This window comes from Monopterus albus, unplaced genomic scaffold (assembly GCF_001952655.1).
Source record: "Monopterus albus unplaced genomic scaffold, M_albus_1.0 scaffold486.1, whole genome shotgun sequence".
Lineage (NCBI taxonomy): Eukaryota > Metazoa > Chordata > Actinopteri > Synbranchiformes > Synbranchidae > Monopterus > Monopterus albus.
Window position 1 is genome coordinate 44,062 of NW_018128366.1, and position 17,631 is coordinate 61,692.

At 40.6% G+C, this 17,631-nt stretch overlaps 1 protein-coding gene across 1 annotated transcript in view; it reads left to right on the forward strand.

Moving 5' to 3' along the window:
* Positions 1-1,883: 1,883 nt before the first annotated feature.
* The window catches only part of wnt9a (wingless-type MMTV integration site family, member 9A), a 24,902-nt gene continuing 9,154 nt past the window's right edge, over positions 1,884-17,631 (forward strand). The window contains exons 1-3 of the mRNA XM_020587890.1: positions 1,884-1,998; positions 15,256-15,515; positions 15,666-15,928. Coding sequence (XP_020443546.1) covers positions 1,907-1,998; positions 15,256-15,515; positions 15,666-15,928 — 615 coding nt within the window. The 5' untranslated portion in view covers positions 1,884-1,906. The remainder of the gene's footprint in view (positions 1,999-15,255; positions 15,516-15,665; positions 15,929-17,631) is intronic.

The window sequence follows — 17,631 nt, forward strand, 5'->3', positions numbered from 1 at the left end:
GACTGACTGTGGGGTGGACAGGTGTCTTTAAAGAGCTCAGAGCGGAGTAGAGGTGGACTTTTTCAAGGCACAGTAACAGGTCTTTGAGAGCCAGAATTCTTGCTGTTTCTCAGGTGTTCAAATACTTATGTTCAGCAGTGCAAGACAAATAAATTCTTTAAAAATCATACAATGTGATTTCCTTAAAATCTTTTTTAATTCTGTCTCTCAGAGTGGGAATGCACCTACAATGTGAATTTCAGACCCCTCCATGATTTCTAAGTGGGAGAACTTGCAAAATTGCAGGGTGTTCAAATACTTCTGTTCCTCACTGTAACTGGGTTACACATATATGCTGTGCTAAAGCTTAAAAACTGCTGCTCTCTTGAAGGGAATGATCATCAGAGATCTAATATCATGTGAAACACGCAACCGTAATTATCAAGCTTGCTCACTTTAATCTCGAATTCAAGGTGCTAGTTTTCTTACACACAGTAAGTAGACGCTTGGCCCCTGAAGGCACTTGGCCTCTCTGTGGCTGTTTGTGATCTGCGGTGAATGGGCTGGATATTGTTTGAGACTGGGAATGAAAAGACTTCATCCCAAACCCTGGCAGGAGTGCTTCCCAGGTGTAGCTGAGAAAACCTGGACACCTCCCAAGTTCAGATACTTGTCTCTCCTAATGTGCCAGAAATCAAGGTGTGTGTGGACACAAAAGTTGTCAGGTGGTAGCTGAGCCACTGAAAGGTGTTTACACAGGAGTTAAGTAGGGTTGTCCCCTGACTAAAGACATTCTCAGCTGGCAAACAGTCAGGGGATTATTTACAAATCAAGAGGTCAACTTAGTCAACAAATCTGTGTGCTGTCATGCCAGTGAATTGTTCCTGGAAATAAATACAGTTACAACTACAGTCTAAGAGGTCTATGTCTAATACATTAAATGCAAAAACCTCATTTAGTTCATTAATTAATCACAGGATTAAATGTTGCATTGCTACATTGTGTGTGTGTGTGTTTTAGAAATGTAGTTTTCCAATACAAGTGAGTCATTACTGTTTGCATGGCAGAGAAGGTTTTCTGTGACATAAATGTTTTGGTAATCTCTGAATCTTATGCAATCATATGCGTAGGAAGAGTAAATATTTTTCAAGAGCAGGCCTGCCAAAGGATTCAGATTACTTGCCCAAATGATTGATAGTTTGCCAATTTATTTAAGGTGCTCAATATCATATTTTGCAAACAGATTGAAGATTTCATATTCAGCTCTTGTGAAACTGCCTGCAGCTATATTTGTGGACAATTTTGCTTTTTGTATTGTGAACTGTGGATGAACTCAGCTTGTTGAATATGGCTTAGGACAACAGATCTCGCTAAAGACAAGACCAGACTGATATTTAACTTCAACGGGCAATCTTTAACCAAAATTTACTAAACAGGAAGTCGTTCATGTGGTTTCTTTTTGACGGATGAAATCGACACGGACATGGCAACAAGCCAGTCTGGACTGTACACATTTCTATATAGTGCACATACTGTACATATAGACTGGTATCGGTGCACTATGTTGCTTCTGCTAGATTAAGCCAATTCAGTTTGTCATTCTGGAAATAAGATGTCACCGACTAAAAGCAAACAAGTGTTTTATCAGGACTGACGTCTAACGACACAGTGCTTACAACGCCAACAGATGAGAAAGTGCCATATGTCACAAAACAACTAAGAAGATGCGTCTGTCTGAAACTAGAGAGTGAATTTTGAATCAGCTCCTCTCTCTCTGTGCGTATAGTATACACCCCCCCACCCACCCCCGCTAATGGGAGGAGCGCACCGCACCTCCTCTCTGTATAAGAAGTGTTGAGTGTTCAACAAGGGATTTTACACAGCTACTCAGGAGAAACGAAATGATCTGCCCTGGAGCCGCAGCAAAATGCTGGATGGACACCTACTCCTGGGATGGTTATCGTTCACAGTTATAGTGTATCTTCTTAACTTGGCTGGACCAACTGCAGCGTATTTCGGGTAAGGACTCACTCACACACTGTGTCCATGATGCTGCTTTCATTGATTTGATTGGTTCCTGTTTTACAAAGCAGGTAATAACTTTCGATCTCTTTTTAACTCAATGAAAACTTCCCTTAAGGTTTTTTTTTCAGCAGGCGTGGAACAACAGCAAACTCGTTCATTCTGATGTGTTTTATAACATGTTGTGATCGCACTAATATCTGCGGGTCAGTGAGGTGTCACTTGGACGCGGTTGTGCAGCGCTCGCCGGCCTCACAGCTGGCGGCTGCAGCAGGTTGTCTACACATGATCTGGCCTCACGAAAGCTGCTGACAATAAAAACTTGTTTGAGACAAGCAGTGTCAGCAAATATAAAGCACGGCATCTATTATAGGTAGGCAGCCTCGGAGTAATGCTGGCCGAGCGGAGTTCACCCCATTCTTTCCCTGACAATTGAGCCTTCGCCCACTGTAAAGTAACCTCTGGGACTTTTGAATGGCAGGTAGTGGTCGAGTGATTATTTTGCTGAAGCACTTGTAAAATCATACCCTTAGTCGACTCTGAAAACAGCCGCGGAGCAAAAGGTGAGTGTATGCTTCAGATTCAACAGATGGTAACAATAAAGAAATCTGACTGACTGAACTGGTGGTGGCCGAGCGTCTGCTCAGCTTGCACAGAAAATCCCCCCATCCAGCATAAACATCACACAACTCTGGCAGGGTTTTTTTTCTTCTTCTGCTGCCTCCATCAAGGAGGGGGAAAAACTGGAACACGTGTCTGGAAATGAATCTTAAAAATTTAGCTTTTCATGAATCATGTCATATATACATTTAGAAAAAGCACAAGGGTGTATATTTCAAAGTCATTCATTCCCAGGGAACGCCTTCGATTTTAGGTGTAGCCCTCTATGACCTCCAGTTCAGAGTGGCTATTAATGCACTGAACTCCACTATGTCTGCACACATGAACTGCACTCTCTTAGTTACCACGCAGAGAAGCCAAGGTGATTCAGGTGGCGCCAGCATGTCAGGTGTTTCACCTGGAATTCAAAGAGTCATTGATAGAAAAAAAAAAAGTCTGGAAAACAAAGTGAAATGTACCTTTAAAAACTGTCAAAGTGGCTTCTCCTACAAAATACAAGGGAAGGAAACAAATGTAGTGATGATACTTGAGGTCTTTCCAGAGGAGTCAAACTTATGGCAGGTATGGGTGTTCTGTGCACGATCCGTTAGTGTTAGGTGATCTGGGAACTGTTGTAACTGTTGTGAATCTGCTGGAGAGCACAGTCCCTCGGGCTCTGTTAGACTGGCTAGTGCTAGACCTGTCAATATCATGGAGTGGGTTTTACTTTCTTCAGGTTATACTAAATAAAGTATTCTGTAAATGTCTGAAGTAAAGTTTACAAGGATGTCATTATAGATGTGCTTAAAAACTTTCTCCATATCAAACTGTCTGAACAAGCCAGTTTGCTGTTTACACCCAGTTTTTTCTTTTTCCTTCTGGGTAAATCTTGTTCTCTTAGGTATTGCACCAAAGTGCTGGCACTCATCTTTGGAAAATGGGTGATGCAAACATGCTGTACGTCACCTGTGCTAGCTCTGCATGCTTTTCAGTAGAACATCATCATATGTGACGCTTGTGCACATATCTGTCTCTGACTCTGTCTTTGGTTTCAGTGCAGCTCTAAAGTAGAAGGACAAATGTAACCCCCTCCTTGCCGCAGTGTCTCCCTTGGCTGGCATGCATATTAAGGCTGACATGCCAAATTGGCACTCACATCAACCTTAATGGTTCTAGTAGTAATGCTTATTTACTTATTCAGTTAGCACTTGCTTTCAGTTGCTTCTGTCAGTCTGTTCTCTCTCTGTGGCCTGTGTAATACAGGAAAACATGTGGTATTACAATACTCCAGAGTTATTATTCCATTGCCCGGTGAGAAAGGAATATGAATGAGTGTCAGTGAATGATATAGGCCTGCAGCTGAGGAACATGAAACATAGTAAAAGGGCCTGTGCAGGTGACACAGATACACAATGTGACTGCCCCATGGCCAACTTCCCAGATATGTGACACCGGTGACACTCCAGCTTTGACTGTGGGACATACTAACACAAACCTGTTCAGATAAATATTCCAAGAGCACGAGGCATCTTAGTGCCTCGTGGGTACTGATTTACTCAAAATAGAGGGTCAATGTTGCATACCCAATTTCCAGAGTGCAGTGGAGCGTAAGTGTAACATAAACACAATCTCTCTTGCCTGTAGTGTGTGCACTGAGGGTGGGGTGGGATTCCTGTGCTCGCTTAGATTGTCATCCTTTGCCACAAGAATGTGAGCCTCTCATTTTCTTTCCCTCAGCCTGTTGTGGCAGGTGCTAGTTCTGCTAAATTTGTTATCATTAGAGTTTGAATCAGCCTGCCGATCTTTTCCTGACTTGATAAGTCAGAGCACCTTGATGAGATGTTGAGTAAACCCTTGGAGAAGGATGCCATTTGTTTGCTCAGTTGACCCCCATCACGCCTCAGAGCGCTCTGTTTTTATAGATTTAAGTTTTGGTTAAAAGGCATGTCATTCTGTGGTCTTGTAAATTGTGCTGAATGTGAGCCCTAAAATGGAGCCAACACTTTGTTTTTATTTACTTCATGTGCAGCATATCCAGGAAGGCTGCCCTCAGTCATGCAAAAGGGATTTTACAATCACAGAGGCTTCAGGACATCCGGAAAAAAAGCAAATACAGCGATTGATTTTAATTGCTGTGATATTCTTAAACGCTTTATCATTGGTTTGCTCCTGACACTGAGCTGATGCCCTTTTAGATGATATTATTGTTTTCGGTGCTCCATTAAGTGAGGCAGTGAGCCAAAAACAACAGGATAACAAATGGCATGTGTGTAAACTTACTGAAGAGTGTTTTTTTTTCCCCACTATGCAGCTGTAAAAGGTTTTTATCGCTGTGCTGAATTAGTTCCTGGTGTGTATCAAACAGCAGCATTCATAGAGCTTCATTTCTTTAGCACATCATAGAAATGTTGCAAGCTGTTTCCTAAGCAGCTCCGTGTGAACATTTACTTTGGTTCCTTTCTCTCTCCTCCCTCCTGTCTTCTGATTTGCTTGCCTCCATGAGCGTGTGGTGGTTTGTGGGGAGCTGCTGGACGATTACCGCTCATTAGGAGCAGCAGAATCAGTGTGGGCTCAGGCTGGCATTGGCAGACAGCGGTGGCGAGCATCTCTAGGCCTTAAGGGCTGATTAGCCCTGACGTGCAGCAGGGTGGGGAGCACCGATGATAGAGGGATTTCCCAACTTCACAGGATATCCTGTGGCTAGAGCCACACCTTAAATGGTATCACTTTACCGTGAGCCAAGGAGATAGGATTCTCTCAGCACTGGCCCTGTGACTGTGTAGAGGTCAAAGCCGGAGGCCTAGACAACAGACTGCCTCTGAAAAGAGAGAACTTTGTTTTCTTCATATACTGTATTTGATACATCCAGATTTAAGCTAAGTTGGCTTTGCTTTGGGTGTTCTGCTCTGTGACATACCTCTAGGAAGGGCTGCTGTGCCTGTGGATGCCATAGGGTGGTGCAGTGTCTTCTGAGAATTCAGGATGGTCCTCAATCAGCAGTAACCTTTTTGTGTGAGAGTAGGAGAGTGGGAAATGAAATCCAATGTAAAGGGAGCTGAGTCGGTGTAAAAATAACTTAGGAAAGGAAAATAGTTCTATGTATGCTTAGTTGTGGTCAACCTGCATGTCATGTGCAAAGCGTCTTTCAACTTTAGCTTACAGAGCAGAAATTCACCTCTGTGCAAAGAGGCAAATATTTCTTGTCTAAACCTAGTGATGCACAGTGTTACTGTTTATTTTACAGGTTAAATAATCAGAAACTATAGAAGCTGATATGCATCTTTGTTATGAAGTGGTGTCTATAGTGGTTTGTTATTGGGCTCATACTGTAAAATAACATGGTTGTACTGTTTTGAAGATTACATGCGGCAGTGTAGCTTTTAAAATGTGCTCGGCCTGTTCACGTTCAAAGGACTTACAGTTCTAGTGTCATCAACATGCTGAAGAAACTGCAGCTAGGATGGCAGCTCCACCTCAGCTACCGGTCAGCTGTGCATTTCACCAGTGGACAGTCAGACATGAGAAGGAAACTCCTGGAGAAGAAAGTGCTTGTTGGCCACAGTGCGCATGCACACAATGATCTCTGCAGATAGATCTGGAGACATGGCCAATTTGCAAACAGGAAAACTAATACAGACTTAAGATGAGCAGGCACTGATGAGATCATGCTAGTTTGTGTGAGCACTGTGTCCCTTGTTTTTCATCCTTGATCACAAGCAAGCATTTGTAGGGGTAGAAGAAACATGGCATTTCATGTGTGCCAAGATTAACAGATTGACAAATCTTCACTTAATGTTTTGATCTTCTAGAGAATATCTGTGCATTCCTCATGTCTTACTTAAGAAGATGCTAAAACATTTTCTTAGAATTAAAGTTTCTTTTTGTAGTAGCCTAGACAAAATTGTAATATTTAATCTTTACCTGTTTGCAAAGATGTATACTTTCATAAAGAATGAAAGGAAGCTGACCATACCTTTACGGCAGGGTTAATCTTTTATTGCACTTTATCTAGATGATCATCTTGAATAAACACAGTCCTATGGAAACCTGACCTGACATGCATTCAGATTTCCCACTAAAATATGTGTGTTTGCCAAATGGGTGTTATTATATAGACTAAGGTTTCCTTCAAAAGGCATATTTATCCATAAAGCCTGAGCATTAGTTTGAGAACGGACACAGCCTGATGTGAATGGGCCTAGACACGGCAGATACTCTATAGTTTGATTAAACCTGGGGGACTTTTTATTTCATGTTGAAAATGGCCAATTTGCATGACTTGCAAATGGTTACTGCTGCTTTAATTGTCAGTTGTCAAGAGTCAAACTTTCTTACGCCAAGCGATAAATGAGCTGTGTATATGTGCACAGAAACCACTGGGGAATATTTGTCAGATGAGGCAAATTAACAACATGTCCTGTATATAACTTGAAATTGCTGTGACTACCAGTGATTGAAATGTATTATTTTATAAATGATTACACACAAAACTGCATTCTTGGTTTTTGCATTTGGGTTCTGTTGGCCTTTAAGAAAACAAACAAAAAAAATCAGCAGTAAGGGTAAATAACTGTTAACAGCCACTTCCAGTTATTAAGGCATGAATGATTCAAAACAGCTACTGATTTGTTTTAGATTCTGTGGTTTAACTTGGCATGTTTGTTTATTCACAGAAGTGATTTTGCCCATTGTAACAGAAACAAGCACACCTGATATTTCCAGTCTCTGCACACATTTAAATATCTGCTTTGCAGAACCGCACCAAGCTTATAGTAAATGTATTGTGCTCTCGTCCAAAATAACCGCAGTGTGGATCTTGTGTCAGCATGCACGGACTGGTGAGAGCTGTACGTATGCCCAAACGTGTTTGGTGCGTTGGTGTGCTGGTACAGGTCTGCTCTGTGCAATGGTGTAGGCTAGAACAGGGTAGTCATGTGGCCACCGCTGCATGCCCAATCTGTGCCAGTCACACAGTGACTATAACAGAGCTGCTGGCCTTAGATGCCTTGAGTTCTCACTTAGCAGTTTAACCTCTTACAATCCTCTACACTCCCATTCCCAAACTCAGGTTATTGTGGTTCTAGTGCTTTGCTACCAGGGCTCACATTCACAGCTGTGGATTCAAAAAATTAGGCTCAACAGTAACTTTCCCCAATTTTTTTTTAAATAAATTGAAGAAGAAGGACACGTTTCTAGTGCAACATCTTGTGTGGAAAAACTGAGTGAGAATGCAATGATTTAAAGGAAAATATGGCACATTTAAAATATCAAGAGAGCACATGTACGGGAACTTGATCTGATCAGTCAGTTAGTAGGAGCAGTCTGACACCACTAGCCTACGTGGGTTGTGAATGACCAGAAGGGACAGCAGATGACCTAACACTGGGTCATATCCTGTTAAGTCATATAAGATAGTGGACTTCCCCCCTTACATTGTGAATAGAAGTGCTTCTCAATGTTGCATGACATTCCCTCTACGCAGAAAGGCTCATTACTCTCCTAATAATGAGTTACGAAGTCTCAGGCCAATGCCACTTTGTTTTCAAAGCCGTTTTGTCGTGTTACTGTACTGTGTCAGTCACAGCTTGTTAGGAGTAGTCATAACACCCAGTGCTTTCAACCAGTGACTAATCTTATCTTAGCCTCATACATAATAGCTTACTTTCCCCCCGTTTATGGTTTTAAAGACTTGGAAAATGGACAGTGTCACTATGAAGAAAATATCTGAGGTCAGTGCAAGGTTTCTTCTACAGGAGGTGAACAATAATCTGGAGGGTCTCAGTGTCATTCAACACTGATTCATGGTTTCTTCAATTAAGTCTAAGCAGTGGAGCACATTGTTTGCTGTAGTTAGAGTGGGCCAGAGGAAAAACATGCTCACACACACACACACACACACACACTCACATTCCTACCACCTCTGGCATGACCTGGGTTGTGATACACCAGATGGGACTTGGGTAGGGTGGTCTGAAGTTCCTCCAACATTTCTGAGAAAAGCACCCCCAAAAGGAACATTTTAAACACTGACAGGAGGAGGGAAAAGTGAAAGAGAGAAAAGAAGATCAGCGCTTAAGTTAATTTCCTACATAAAGTCCTATATAAATTATTTGATTTAATGCACAATGTTAACTTTTTTTAAAATTATAGACAGATTAACCTCAAGTGAGAATGGTAGTTTGTCCTCATGACAGTTGAAGGATTCAAGGACACATGTTCATGTCTGTCACTGTCTTGTGTAGGTTAAGTTCGTAGACAGCAGTGGTTTTGTCTAGAGGAGGCTTTGTTTTGAGCCAAAAGCTGGACAGAATGATTGGCATTTGTTTAGAGTAATTGGCCAGTGGGAATAGGTGAAGTTCGGAGAAAAGGAAAAAAGAAGGAGGGGGTAGGTTGTGATCTAGGAGACAGCAGACCACACAACCTGCAAGTTCAGGCTGATGGAGAGACTGTGGCTTTTGTTGTTTTTTCTGCCTGGGCTCGTTCAGCCATGACTGACTCTTGTAGGTGCTGACTTAAGGTAGTAAGAACCCATACTGTATGTATGTGCGCATGCATGTGCGCATTCTTGTGCATATACTGTAGCAACAGCGCGCACAAATGTAGCCCACACCTGTTAGTCTTGTGGAGTGGAGATGATAAACAGACACTGGCTGAAAATTGCCAAAACACTTTGCTACTTTGCTGTTTTCATTCTCCATATTTGAAAAATAACACTGTGCCAGACATGTGTTGGCTTTGGTAACTTGGTGTAGTAGTTTCAAAAGTCATACAATTATTTTTCCCAACAGTTGGAATATCAAAGAGAGGTTTTCCAGTGGAAACACTGAAGTATTGTTCTTGACATTATTGTGAATAATATTGTTTTTAAAATATGAATTTCACCTGTAGAAAAAAATCTCTGTGATAAATTAAAAATAATATTTAGGGCAACTACTAGAGTCCAGGGATACTTGAATTTTGAGAACTGAGTTATTTTTAGAGCATAACATAAAGATGTATTGTTGTTTGACAAGGATCCCTTGCATTTGTTTAAGAAAATATGATCAAACTATGAACGGAATTGGTGAAAAATATACTTGTTGGTGCTTTCTGATGGATAAACTATTTAATGAAAATGAAAATTATTTGAGATACCGTGTATCTTTTGGGATTTCAATTTCTTATTTTCTTCCATCAAAGGTACACTAACTAAGATTTTACACATTGATAAATCAAGTGAAAATGGCACAGGACGTGATATCTCTCTGCTTTACTAACCCTCTCCGTGACAGCCTACCTTTTGTGCAGCCCTTCTGTTGTTGTTCCAGCCTTTATCAACTGTGTTGTCGAAACCAGGTCTATGGATTGGCCCTGTTTGAAACCTTGCAAAAGTTATGAGAAGTGTTTTTTCCACCACGGGTAGTCACGTCCAATAATAAGCTTTCAGGACCTTGCGGCATCTAAAAATTTGAAACAGTGGCTGGCCACACCAACAAGGTTGCCACTCGAAAGAGAATAAAAACCGGGCCTAACAGAGAGATAGTGACAAAAGCAGTCAGCAGACTGAAATGTGAATCAGATGTGGTGTTCTTCCTTCTGGATCTCCTTCTACCTAAATAGTTAAGTCATTATCACATATACCACATCGAGTAAGCTGCCTTTGTTTATCTGAGTGTATGACTAACACAAAGCTATATTAGTAGCTTTGTGTTATAAGCTATATTAGTAGCTTATACATTGAGCAATTGCATCATTTAGGTCAGGAAAGTTTAAGTAAAAGCAATCTTATATTTTACACTGTCCTAGGAGTTTAGGTTTTATTAGACTTTATCTATTTACATATCAAACTAGAGAAGAATCAACAGAGTTGCTGATGGAATCCACTTCTAAGAATGTAGTGTAAAGCCAGAGGGGTGGCAATGATGGCAATATGTAGCTCTAGTCAATGATTTCCTCATGGGATCTTCTCAGAGGCTCTGTTGTGTGAAATGAGCCATTTTCCCTGAACTCGCTGCATTGGAAAATGTATATGAAGTAAATGTCATGGCCAATGGTAGGTGCTGACAGGAAGAGAGAAAGGACTAAACAAACTCCAGTGTTAGTAAGTGAAAGACAGTGGAGGAGGCGCAGTGTAAGAGGGGGTCAGCGATGTCTGTGAGAAGTGCGTAGAGGCACATGTGCAATGGAAAAATTAAAGCTGAACAAACAGCAGCGACAATGCTACCTCACATAGGATAATAATGAGTTTTATATGTTGGTTTTATATTTCAAATGTAATTGGTGTTGCTGTGCCAACACCTCAAACAAGAACACCTATAGAAAACAGGGTTACATGGTCTCACTTTCTAATTAAGAATGGTGGAGATTCTGTGGAAGAGCCTATGCTTCCACTACTCTTTTAAGCATGTGCACCTTTTATGAAAAATAACTGTATTCTGGTTTTGGTACCACTTACAATAAGGCACCATTTATAAAGGGATTATACGCTGTAACAAGTTTTTTAATGGTTAATAAATCATTTATTGCTTTATAAGTTATTAGCTGGACCAGTTTGGGTTGCCAGGTTGTACAAAAATTCCTTTGGCTGGTGTTTAGCTTTAGTATTTAGTAATAAATGTGTTGTTAATGTTGTGCAGTTTAAACTATAAATTGATAAATTGAAAAGTCGATCAAGAGGAAATTAATCAGCAGCAGATTTTTCAGTTTAACTAGAAAGTTTCTATTAACAACTTATATTAAAACATCAATTAGTCACAGCTTATAGGCTGGAATCAGTATAGCTCTATGACACTATTACCCACACAGGAGTGAGCCATGGGTAGTAATTTATTTTCTGGCAGCATGAAGGAGTGTTTCTTAGCTCCCAGATCTCTCCCCTCCACACATTGCCTCAGGCTGTCTGTGTAACTAGCTAGAAATATGTCATTACATAAAAAAGCTATAGTGACAGTAGCAGTGAAATCAGTGTCATGTCATCTTTGGCGTCCTCCCAGCTCTGCTCAGTCAACCAGACATCACGCAGACAGTTGAGGCCTGTCTCTCCAAAGGCCTCATGTTTTGGCAAGCATGTGGGTTTTTGTCTTACTGAGGAATGCGCACATCATGTTGGTGGTATTGAATAAATTAAGACCACCATTTGCCAGTTGGATCTCCTTTCAAAGCTATACATAGTACAAAGAATCAAGTATTATATGTTTGCAGATGCAAGGAGCAGTAAACTACTTCCTGGTGTAAGGTGGATTTGAAAACTTTCTGAATTTTCTTGATTTTTCTTCCAGACTGATGTTCCAAACGAACTTAGGCAGGTACTCCATGTGGTACCATCACTCAATCCTCGACCGCCTGCTTGCCATAGAAATGTTGTGGAACAGTTGTCAGTCATATTAACATAGTGGGTCAGCTGGAATTGTTTGTTTTGGGACTGTGAATATGTTTCCTTGGCATTGTTAGCACAGTGTATTTTAACCAAGCACGAAACAATTAAAAGAAAAATGTCAGTTATTCAGAGAGAAACAGTTCTTGTGTATTGTGTACATCTCAAACCATACTCTTCTTTTAAAACTCTCTAAGTGTGTTGGGAGAGCAGTTTCTGTAAATACACAGTTTGCCAGGTTTCCACTTGAAAATTCATAGCCGTCAGACAAATTAAGGAAAGGCAAACACGCTTTGTAAAAAGGAAACCATTTGGCTCAATCTGAAAGCAAATCCTGATGCTTACTTTTCAACTGACTGCTCTGACTGTTAACCTGACAGTGAATATAGTTTAAAGACAATAGTATATAGCATATGTGAACTATTAAGTCCATTGGTATGAAGCTGAGGGCTCAAGAGGAAACATTTCAGTCAGTTATTGGACTTAATAAAACAAATCTCTTGTTGAGGAACTCCTGTGACCTTCTGCTAGAGGCTAAAGTAAATATGAGTGGTGATAGAATCTTCCCTGAAAATAGTAATAAAGTGAAAAATGTAAGTAATATACAGTAGATCACTGACCAGCATGTCTGGCACATTAATTAGACCAGTATGGACATCCAGCAGGTGGTTTGTACCTTTACAAAAACACTGTAGAATAATTTTGTTTAAGCCGTTGAGCTGTATTAAACCTGTGACAGGTTTCATCTTGGTGCTTTAAGTCTTGTCTTCACTTTTTAAAAGAAGGAAAATGAACAGTAAAACATAGAATGCATGCAAAAGGTCAGAGAGCTACATTTCAACAAAGCAGAATCTAGTGAGGAGTCAAAAATATAAAAGTGTCTTTTAAATATCCAGAGTACCACTGCAAAGACACGCTGGCCTGAAGACTTTTCTGTAAATCTGTTTGTTCTTCAGTTTCACTTTAAGGGTGTAAAGGAGGCCAGGAATTACCCATAATGAACAACTATGGTGCCAATTCCGTCCGTTGGTGTGACCAAAATGGTCACAGGCTGACAATCACATCCCTTGTGTGTGTTTATGAAAGCAATGCTCTGCTTTCCCCATCACAACCTCAGAGTGCTGGTCGTTGGTTATGCCAGCTATGTGGCAGTCCCCTCTTTGTGTATCTAATATATCCTTCCTTTAAATAAATGCAAGTGGACCACTTGTTCTCCATAACATTTAGAACTGAAACTTCTGCTTGTTGTGCTTCAAATGGATCACAGCTTTAAGATCCAGTTTACTGGATCTTACTTTATAATCAGGGTGACACAGGGCTACAGTGCTGTTGCCTCAGAACAAGAAGGTTCTGTGCTTGAACCTGTGTGGATGTTTTCTGGGTTACAAAGATAAGCAGCTATAGATAATGGATAATAGATTCTATAATGAGAGTATAAACCCTGCTGTGTGATTGGTGAGCTTGCAACTTGGATATGATATAAATATTAAACCAAGTATCCACTGCTTGTGTTATGTTCAATTCCTGCCACTGATTGAAATATGTCTACTTACTATCTGAATGCTTTATTAGTCACAGTATACGAGATACAATCCATCTGTTAATCCATTTTTATCTTCTTATGCGGGGTTGGGTCACAGATGCAGCAGAAACACACCCCAGAGATTTTGTCTAACCTGAGGGTGTCTCTCACCAGTTACTGGAATTTGGTTGTTCCTGGCCTAACTGCGGTTGACCACACTTTCAAAATTTTTTCTCTGGCCACAAAACGACCAGAAAGAGATGCAAAATGTCTTCAAAGAAACACAAAACATCCGTGAAGAAATACTAAGCAACCACAAGGAGTTGAAAGGAGACCACAAAGAGCCACAAAATGACTATAAAGAGACACAAAACATCTGCTAAAAGACACCAAACAAATGCAAGGAGATTCAAAATGACTACAAGGAGATGCAAAACATCCTTAAAACATGATAAAATAGTCAGGAAAATAAACAAGGAGGGTGGGGGGCATTTTACGTGCTTGTGCCCAGGGGCCCATTGTGTCATAATCTGTCCATGACCTTGATACCTCCTACCAGTTGGATGTGCCCAGGAAACCTCGAATGGAAGACGTCTGATTAGGATGCCTGAACCACTTCTACTGACTGAAGAAGATGTGAGCAAGCAGTGGCTCTACTGTGAGCTCCCTCTGGATGGCCAAACTCTGCACCCTATCTCAAAGTCCAGCCACCTTATGGAGGAAACTCACTTCAGCCACCTGCGTCTGTGATCTCATTCTTTCAGTTTCTATCCAAAGCTTGTGACTACAGGTGAGGGTTGGAACATAGATTTACTGTTGAATTGAAAGCTTTGCCTCACCAGCACAGTTCAGGACAATGCTCACATTACTGCTGATGTTACACTCATTTTCCTGTCAATCTCACATTCAGTTTTACCCCCACAGTAGAGCTCGAGATACTTAAACCCCTTCACAGCAACTCATTCCCAACCTGAAGTGAACAGTCCAGTTTTCCAGCAGAGACCCAAAGCCTCAGACCTGGGTGTTCTGATTCGCATCCCAACCACTTCACACTCGGCTGCAAACTACACACAGTGCATGCTGGAGGTGCCAGTTAGATGAAGCCAACACAGCCACATCATGTACAAGTCTATGCTTTGAGATCCTATCCATAAAACAAAAACCCAAACAGGATCAGAGACAAGGGGCAACCCTGGCAGAGGCCAAAATCCACTGGGAATATGCTTGACTTCTTGCTGAGAATATTGACACAGCTCTCACTCTGGTTATATAAGATCTGAATGACTTGTAATAACGGCCTGGTACCCTGCAAGGGTATATAGGCCTTCTTCAAGCCAACAAAAGACAAGTAGACTGGATGGGTGAACTCCCAGGACCCCTCCAGTAGACTTGTAGGGGTAAAAAGTTGGTCTGCTGCTCCACAGATATCATCCCAATCTAAAATTCAGTGTCAGGAACTTTACTAAAAAAAAAACCAACTCATCCACCACTGCAGAGAATTTGTGTTAAAGACAGACATGCCTGTGCTGGAGGCTTATCTCAGTCTCCAGCAAATGTTGAATTCCCCTGAACATTAACCATCGAACAGCTGAATTCATTTGTACATTAACCAAACCTTTGATATGCCCCATTTTGCTTTCAGTGCTGTTTAGGGTAGTATACCTTTTTAATTCTTATTGCTTATCCAGGAAGGTAAGCATCCTGTGCTTTATCAAGATGTAGCCCCCTCCCTCTCTGTGCACTGTTTAAACTGATCTGTGCCTGTGATCTTTCCCTCTAGGTTGACAGGTAATGAACCTTTGTCTATCCTGCCACTGAACTCTCTACCAGAGGAGAACATGGGCAGGGCCCACTACAAGCTGTGTGACCGGCTCAAACTGGAAAAGAAGCAGCGCAGGATGTGCAGACGAGACCCGGGCGTGGCAGAGACCCTGAGAGAGGCCATCACCATCAGCGCCCTAGAATGCCAATATCAATTTCGTTTCGAGAGGTGGAACTGCACCTTAGAGGGGCGACACCGAGCCAACATACTAAAGAGAGGTAGGGGCAGATGAGAATGTCATTTTAAAGGCTTGAGTTACAAAAAATAAGAATTTTACTGCAGCTCTTTTCTATTTTTTTTACTCTAAAACTAACCCACATATTTCTAAATTTTTATTTCATTTGTCACTCTCCCCTGCCCTTCTGCAGGATTTAAAGAGACAGCCTTCTTGTATGCAGTCTCCTCAGCGGGCCTAACCCATGCAATGGCCAAAGCTTGCAGTGCAGGACGCATGGAGCGCTGCACATGTGACGAGGCTCCAGACCTGGAGAACCGCAAGGCGTGGCAGTGGGGAGGCTGCGGAGACAACCTCAAATACGCCAACAAGTTTGTCAAGGACTTCCTGGGCAAACGCTCCAACAAGGACCTGCGCGCACGCGTGGACATGCACAACACAAATGTGGGCATGAAGGTAAGGCTGTATGATCAGAACACGATGGTCATTAAAGGGGGACTGCACCAAATTTGTCTTTTTATTAATGAAAATAGTTGCATTATGTCTTCTGCACCTATGGAGGATCTTTCTGTCTTATTGCATTTGTCAAGGAACATCACTTCTACTTAAATTTGCTGTAATCAATACTTTATATCATCAGTCAGTGAAATAACTACAGTAGGTATAATTCAAAAAGCATCACTCATAATTATAGACCTACAGAAACTCATTAGCTGATTGTGGTTCTTTTTAGCATCTTTCTGTTTTGTGGCCAACATTTTTATAGCTTTGGTTCAGCTGAAAAAGCTATGCTACCAGCTGGTTACAGACAAAGTCAGCAACTGGCAGGTAAACATACTGGAGTGATTCATAGCTAAAGAAATAAAAGGAGAGTGAATATTGGACTCACATTTGACAGACAATTATTCTTAACAGCCTCACTGATGTTAGACCGATTTTAGGGAGTTACATAAAAAGAAAATTTAAAAAAGTACACTAGTTTTATTGTAGTATATTTACTCCCTGTCATTTTTATTTTCCTTTTATTAAGGTAATAATTTCCACAAGTAAAAACAACAGTTTAAGTTATAACACACACATTAATCTAACCAGGACACACTTATAAAGGAACCAGTTTAAACAGGATCACAGTTCATTTGGAGTTGCAGACAGTATTTAAACAGAGATGTTGGCTAAATGCTTTCATGAATCAGTTACATGGTGGGAAAATTGTGATAATATAATAAAGTCTGTGTAATTATGTAGACAAACATTGTCATGAAGTGCCAGTTCATTGTGCACCTTATCCCAGATATACTCTACTACTGTATCTTTGGTTTTGCTTTTGTAACACTAGAGCTTAAACATTACAGCGCTAGTAACCGACTGCTGTCCAAGACAAAACACACAGTCCACACATACTGTGAAAATAACCACAAATGATTTTAGCATGTCCACAGCAGAATGACACTGATAGAGTTATACACTGAGCATCTCAGGTCAGTGAAATTACTGGAGAAATATTATTCAGTTATGAATCACCTCACTTAAACTGGACAAAAACCTAAATTGTTTGATTTAAGAAATTGCTACTGTAAATTTGATGAAAATGTAATGTGCTCATTAGTCAATATTTGATTTTCTCCCTCAGATTAGATAGGCAACAAATCTCATTTGAGCCCTGGCACAATTGATTTGATTTTGCTTTGATTTATTCTTTCAAGCATGTAAAGACAGTTGATATGTCAACACACATAATTTTACACATGTCCAACAAATGCTAATCCAATACCAATTTGCTTATACCTAGTACATGCTTGAATGGAGTAGGAAGAAGTCAGACTTATCCAGTCCTACCCCATGACATCATCTTACCATCATTGGTTTGCAAGCAGTATCTCTACATAGATAATTCTCTTCTACACCACACAAGTAATATACTAAAAAAATTATAACAGAGTGTTAACATTCTTACATAATTACATTCTTAAATAATTATCTTCTACACCACACAAGTAATATACTAAAGAATTATTACAAAGTCTTAACATTCATACACCACACCGACAATGTTCCATCTGATTAATCATTAAGCCTGTTCTTGCATATATCTTGATTGACACATACCTTTATATTTATGTTTAAACTTGTCAATTCTATTACTATTTTTTATGTCCACA